Source organism: Dioscorea cayenensis, chromosome 15 (assembly GCF_009730915.1).
Source record: "Dioscorea cayenensis subsp. rotundata cultivar TDr96_F1 chromosome 15, TDr96_F1_v2_PseudoChromosome.rev07_lg8_w22 25.fasta, whole genome shotgun sequence".
NCBI lineage: Eukaryota > Viridiplantae > Streptophyta > Magnoliopsida > Dioscoreales > Dioscoreaceae > Dioscorea > Dioscorea cayenensis.
In genome coordinates this window covers 21,493,609-21,500,800 of record NC_052485.1, presented here as the reverse complement: position 1 = coordinate 21,500,800, position 7,192 = coordinate 21,493,609, and the positions used below count along the sequence as shown (strand labels likewise).

Below are 7,192 nucleotides of genomic sequence, written 5' to 3'. Positions count from 1 at the left end.
TGTTCGTGCATTGGCTAATTCTGTTCATTAATACTATTTATGGACTTGGGTGTGAGTCTCTGTGGGAGAAATAGTAATTTCATCCCCCATAGTTGTGAGAGAAGGATTTCTTTAGTTTAGTAAGCTGCCGCAACTCCGTATATGTCTGTCCCTTTAATAATCTTTTTTTATTTGATAAAATGGATAAATCACAATCTTTAATAATATTTTAAATGGGGTGTTCGTTGCCTATTCAGGAAAAAAAAAACCAAATTGATTAGAAACAAATATGAAATACCACAATATTTTACTATCTTTAGCTGTATTTCCATTTTCTATAATATTTAGAAATTTGATGGATAATATTTCTAAGAGCAACTTTAATAGGCTCTTCACATGCGCTCAATGATTGTATATTGAAAAATTCAACTATTAGAGCAACTTCAACATCGCTCAGTGGGTTGGACTCACGATCCTTTTTTAATTAAAAATAAATGTTTTCTTTACTTATATTAAAGCGCAGGACCCATAATAAAATTTTTAAAATTTAAACGTCCTCTCTTGGCTAATTTATTAAAATATTACTTTTTTTTTAATTATTTCCTTAAATGCGCATTTCCGTAATTATTTACGGAAATGCGCATTTTATATTTTTTTATTATTATTTTTTAAACAGTCGGTCCCACTCTAATTTTTTAATATTTAAATTTAATTTTTTAAAAAAACAGAGGGGCCCGTTATTTTAATATTAAGTTTTTATTTTTTTAAAAAGCTGCGAGTCAGATAGTTTTTAAATTAAAAAGCAATTTCACATTCAAACCCTTATAATTTTTCATTTAATTTTTTTACATAATTTATTTTTTTCAACCCTACTTATGTTATTTTTTTACTTTCACTAATTATAACCGGCTATAAATAATTAACATAGTAGAAGTGAGAAAAAATAAATTATTAACAGCCGGTTATAATTAGTGAAAGTAAAAAAATAACGTAGTAGAGTGAGAAAAAAATAAATTATAAGAAAAAAATTAATGAAAAATTATAAAGGGTTTGAATGTAAATTGTTTTTAATTTAAAAACTATCGGGACCCGCAGTTTTTAAAAAAATAAAAACTTAATATTAAAAAAATAACGGGCCCCTCTGTTTTTTTAAAAAATTAAATTTAAATATTAAAAAATTAGAGTGGGACCGGCTGTTTAAAAAATAATAATAAAAAAATATAAAATGCGCATTTCCGTAAATAATTACGGAAATGCGCATTTAAGGAAATAATTAAAAAAAAAAGCAATATTTTAATAAATTAGCCTCCTCTCTTTCATTAATCATTTTTAATTTTTTAATTCTTAATTTTTTATTTTACTCCGAAATATACCCACATACTCAAACAAAACTTACATTCTACCTCTCTTCTTCGTCTTCTAATATTCAATGATATTATAGATAAAAAATACTCCTCCATCTTCCCAAGCTCCGAATTTTCCAAATAATTTTCAAAATTTTTCATATTCTTTCTTCCTACCAAATATGCAAAATTTTCAAAATTATCCTCAAAATTTACAAAATAATCCTACATTACAATTTTTTTTTTCTATTTTTTATCCAAATGTCCAAAATCAACTAAATTTTCCATTTAGTTATCCTATTTTCTGGACATGGTTTTTTCAATCCAAGCATGGGTATGACAAAATAACAAACCAATGCAGAAACAAGTGGCTTTCAAATTTCTTCAAGAGACACTGAAAATTTGGACAAAATTCGCGTGCCGATCAACAGAATACAACAGAAATAGGTTCATTTTTGACTCTCAATTTCCACCCTATCCCACACAACCAGGAATTGAGAATATCGTTCTGGATAAAGACCAACAAGAAGATCAAGTTGAAAAACGGCAACTATGGAGCTTGGAAGATGATAAAATGCTAGTGAGTGCGTGGCTTACAATTTCAACTGATATTGTTGTAGGCATTGCCCAAAATGATAGGACATTTTGGAAACGAGTGATCGACTATTTCAATACAAATTCGATTTGGTATAAGAAGAAAAACAACAAGCTGTAAGCAACATTGGTTTTGGATGCTTCACTTATCAATGAATTTAACTAATTATACAACAGATTGTACTTCAATCTCAGTGGGCAATTGGAAGAAAAGACATTGAACAAGCATTTGCCATACTTCAATCTCGGTGGGCAATTGTACATGGCCTTGCCGGTTTTTGGCACAGAGACAAATTGAGGGATATAATGTACACATGCATAATATTGCATAAGATGATTGTTGATGATGGAGACACAATCACAAATTAGGATGACGAAGAAAGTGAATCCCCATTATTTGTCAGCCGAGGATGCACTCAAGATTTTCAACAATACTTATGAAGAAATACAGAATTACGTGATCGAGAAGTACACCATCAACTTCGTTCAGACTTGGTAGATCATATTTGGCATCACTTCAGAGTGAATGAAGACGAAAATTAATGTTTTATATTAAGAGTTTAATTATGTAATGTTTTTAGTGTTTTTTAGTTTATGTAAATTGTTTCTTAATTTCTTCATCATTGATAAATTATTTTTTACTTTTTTTATCCTCCACAAATTAATTAATTTTTTTTCCAAAAAATATAATAATTTACTATTATTCATATATTTTATTATTTTAAATATTTATTTGAAATCTATTTTTGTAAATATATTATATGATAACTTTATTAATAATATTTAAGATTTTATTAAATAAATATTTTTAATAATATGTAAATGTAAATAGTTAATAAGTCGAATAAAATAATTATGGATTTCATTTTATAGTATAACTATTATGAGTAATAGTTTAATGAGTATGAATGAGTTAATTGTAGGTCTCATTTTATAATATAAATATTATGAAAGATAGTTTAATAAGAGTTTTATGGGTTGATGGGATAATAACAAACTTTTAAATGGTCAACCCACTAAAATACCATAATGAAAGTACCATTTGAAAATAAAACTTACAAAAACATAATAAAATAATAAGTCAAATGTCCAATACTAATAATTAATCAACATCAGCGCTATAGGTTTGATTAGTCATAATCAACTTGCACACAAATCCACAGTCAACCACAACCACAAATTAATTAATAAACGCAAATATAATTCTAGCTATACCAAACACAAGGAATCAATTTGTCATCTTTTATCTCATAAAGCACCAATCACTACATGACAAACAAACAATTAATATTCTAACAGACTTTTGACAACAAAGAAATAATAAACAATATGATATCAATCATGGTTTCTGGTAAAGCTCCGGCGACAGCCGTGGAACTAAGTTCACCGTGCACGAGTCCGAGTCCAAGTCCAATATTGGCCTGAGCTCAAAGGCCTGGATGAGCCTGGCCAGAGCCAAGTGAATCACATGCAATGCCATGGAGATCCCCGGACATGATCTCCGGCCAGTTCCAAACGGAATAAGTTCATAGTTCTGACCTTTAACGTCAATCCCTGTTGCTTCATGGCTTGATAAGAACCTCTCCGGCCTGAACTCCAACGGGTCCGACCACACACCAGAGTCACGGTGCAACTTCCATACATTCACAATCACTTGCGTGCCGGCCGGAATCTGAAATCCGGCCACAATACAGTCTTCCATGGTCTCTCTTGGGACTAAAAGTTCAGCTGAAGGAGTTAGCCGGAATGACTCTTTGATAACTGCTCGGAAATAGACCAACTTCTTTATGTCTGACTCGCTCACAACTCGGTCTTTACCAACCTGCTCGTTTAACTCGGTCTGAACCTTCTTCATCAGCTCTTGATTGTTAAGCAGGTTTCCTAAGATCCTTGTTAAGGCTACGGTTGTGGTTTCTGTGCCAAGTATCAATGCCTTCATGAAAATCAACCATTATGATTAATATACATACATAGATCTTAATGAAACTTATATATTATGTATATATACCATTGAAGTAGCTTTGATGAGAGTCTCCTTATCAAAGTAGTGTTGAAGATCATGGTCATCTTCTATGATGGAAAGCATCACATCCATGAAGTCTGTATGTCCGGTGGTAACCCCTGAAGCTCTTCTCTCCTTGTGCTCCTCTACTAACTTAACCATTACTGAATCCATCTCCTTCGCTGCAGCTTTCATTGCCTTCACATAACCACCGAGATCCATCCACTCAAGCCATGGGAACATGTCTGATGGGACAGAGACAAAGAGAAGGTTAAAGAACACGTTAACTGCTTTCCTAAACCTCCAAGCCTCATCGGAGACACCACCGGAGCCAAAGAACCGTTTTCCTGCCACCATTTGGAGCATTATGTTGAAATTCAAGTCTCCAAACCATTTCTTCATGTCAACCCTGTTGTTATTATTATTGTCACTACAGAGCTTGTGAAGTTCTTTAATGCAAGTATCAATCTCTGCCAAAATGACATGCTTGAGCATGTCAAGGCGAGCGTTGGAGAGGAGCTCAGTAGTGGCGATCTTGCGGATAGAACGCCAGTAAGAACCATAAGGAGCAAAGCCAAACATGGCGGAGTTGTAGCCCATGTGTTTACTGGCGGCGTTGGTTGGCCGGGCAGCCAGAGCTTTGTCATTGATGGTGAAGCATTCTTTGGCTAATTCCCAACCACTGATGACCAGCGTGCGGCGGGAGCCTAGCCGGAGGATGAAAGCCGGGCCATGCTTGTCGGCCATGTCACCGAGCACTTGGTATAGTGGCTTGCTGGAGCGTAGCAAGTGAAGGTGGCCGATCACCGGCAAGGCGCCGGACGGCTGAGGAGGCTCCTTGCTCTTGATTCTCAAGAGCTTCTGGATCCATAGATTGACAATGAAAACAAAGAGAAAGAGTATAATAATGGATTGTAATTGAAAAAGGAACTTCTCAGTCATGTCTTTTAGAATGTGATGTGTCTTCAAAGATGGATGGAGTTTATTGTGGAGAAATTAAGTATTAGTGTTATTCTATCATTTTAGCTAAGAGTTTATAAAATGTAGGCATTGTTGTTTCTTTCATCTCTTTGGTGGATCTCTTTGTGACTTTGAGCACCAAAGACAAGAACAGTTGGATGTCTTTGTGACTTTGAGCACTAAAGACAAGAACGATTATTATAATTATTTTTTTTAAAAGGTCCACATGCATTAAAGATAAAAGAAAGATACAAAAGTCTTCCGACCTAGCGGTCAGCAAAAACCAACAACAAACGAGCCCACTAAAAGTGGGCACACAAAATCAACCCCCCGGCCACAACAATTGGCCAAAACAACCAACGGAACAACACTACCCCAAGCCCTGAACAGAATCCCCTCCACCAGGAGTAGCTCCACTGGTGGACACATCATGATGCCCGGAGAATGCCAAGCTGCGACGGATAGTGGAGGCGTGGTCATCGAAACTCGCCTGAGGAGAAGAAGGGGCTGCAGAAAACCACAGGATCAGAACATGGGCAATCTTCGAAATAACACAATGAGGTGACAAAGTAACAGCATTGAAAATGCAATCATTCCTAGTAAGGCAAACATGCCACACAATTGCTTTGACCACAAAGATTCCTAATGAGCGCAAGCGAGGTCGAAGAGAAAAACACCAAGATCCCCACACCTCCTCCAAAGAAGATGGGGGCTCAGGCAAACCAAAGAGGAGAACAAAAAAAATCTCCAAATGGGTTGCACAAACTGGTAACGAAGGAAGAGATGGTCCACCGATTCACAGTCCGTGTGACACAGAACACACGTAGTGGTTGGCAGACGATTACATCGTCTGACAGCCAAGTTCACAAGAGTGAGGATCTTATTTTTCCAAGCGAGCCAGTTGAAGATATTGATCTTTTACAGGCAGGAGGAGTTCCAGATTGCCTTGGCCACAGGACATTTAACCCCACCATCACTTAAGAACGGATAGAAGGATTTAAATGAAAAGCGCCCATAAGCAGTTAGGGACCACCATTTAAAATCATCCTCAAGTGAATCCCCCCGAAGGGTGAACTCCTCCAAAAAACGCCCTACATCCAAGTCCTCTCTAAATGGCGCCAACTCTAAACAATGGAGCAGCTCCCTAATAGTGCCATTCGGCTTGTCTGATTCCGAAAACAAATCAGGCCAAATGTTCATAGGAGCTCGTCCCTTTAACCATTTGTCCTTCCAAAATAAGGATTTGGAACCATCACGGACAATTTGCTCAGAACATCCCCTTAGCGCCGGCAAACAGCAGAAGATGCCTTTCCAAAAGAAAGAGGCCCGACCATGTAGATAGATGTGCAGGTTCCAATTTGAAATTCCATAGTTGTGCCTCACAATCGGCCAACTACAACTTACCAAAGAGGGCAGCATTAAACGTCTTCAGATCAAAGATACCCCACCCACCGAGATCACGTGGTCGGCAGATGGTTTTCCAACCTACCAACCGACACTTGGGCTTATCGATGTCAGGCCCAGTCCACAAAAAGTCCCTTCCGATCCTGTCAATTTTTTTAACGACCCAGCTCGGGAGTGGAAAAATTGACATCCAATACGTAGGGATAGCTGATAAAACCGAGTTCAAAAGGGTTAACCTACCGCCCAGAGATAGGTGATGAGCTTTCCAGGAGGTCAAACGATCTTGAATCTTAGCAATAAGAATTTCCCAGTCAAGATTCCTCGGTCTTCTTCCCGAAATAGGGATACCCAAATAAGTAACTGGAAGACGATCAACTGCCCAACAAATAGTCTGGGCCGCAGCTTGGCTCGGGAGCTGGTTAAGACGAGAGTAGAAAAGAACAATTATTCAAACAAAGAAAATGATATTTGCGGTGATCTTCCGTGGCCATATCATGTTGAGAAAGTTTTTTTTTTCTTTTTTTATAAAAGAATTGACAAAGGTGGTTAAAGAGATAAGGAAGTATAGATAAATATTTATGAAATATAAAATAAAATCCAATTTTGATGCGAGATTTGAATTCTATATCTAAATATTTGTGCTTATATACAAGCACAACAACAAGAAATTCTGGATCTAATATGTTTAATGACATCTTCGCAAATTATTTTCTTCAATTTAATATTTTTTATTAATTAAAAAATATAAACTGTTATTAATTTAATTAAAATATAAAGTTATAAATATAAATTTTAAAGAAATAAAATTAAAATTAAAAAAAGAATTAAGAAAACAGAAAATCAAAACAGAAAAAAAAAACAGAAAAGAAAACCAAAAATAAAATTATAAATATAAATTTAATAAAATGAA

General features: G+C 35.4%; 1 protein-coding gene across 1 annotated transcript; it reads right to left on the bottom strand.

Moving 5' to 3' along the window:
* Positions 1 to 3,137: 3,137 nt before the first annotated feature.
* LOC120277469 (cytochrome P450 CYP82D47-like) lies at positions 3,138 to 4,931 on the bottom strand. Its single transcript, XM_039284329.1, has 2 exons — positions 3,925 to 4,931; positions 3,138 to 3,849 (listed from the first exon to the last, which is right to left on the bottom strand). The coding sequence occupies exons 1-2, from the start codon at positions 4,858 to 4,860 to the stop codon at positions 3,256 to 3,258; spliced, it is 1,530 nt and encodes a 509-aa protein (XP_039140263.1). The 5' UTR covers positions 4,861 to 4,931; the 3' UTR covers positions 3,138 to 3,255.
* Between the last annotated feature and the right edge of the window lie 2,261 nt (positions 4,932 to 7,192).

Coding starts and splice junctions, on each gene's coding strand:
- LOC120277469 (XM_039284329.1), bottom strand. CDS start 4,860: ATGACTGAGAAGTTCCTTTTTCAATTACAATCCATTATTATACTCTTT. Junction 3,850..3,924: donor TCATCAAAGCTACTTCAATG/GTATATATACAT, acceptor ATTTTCATGAAG/GCATTGATACTTGGCACAGA.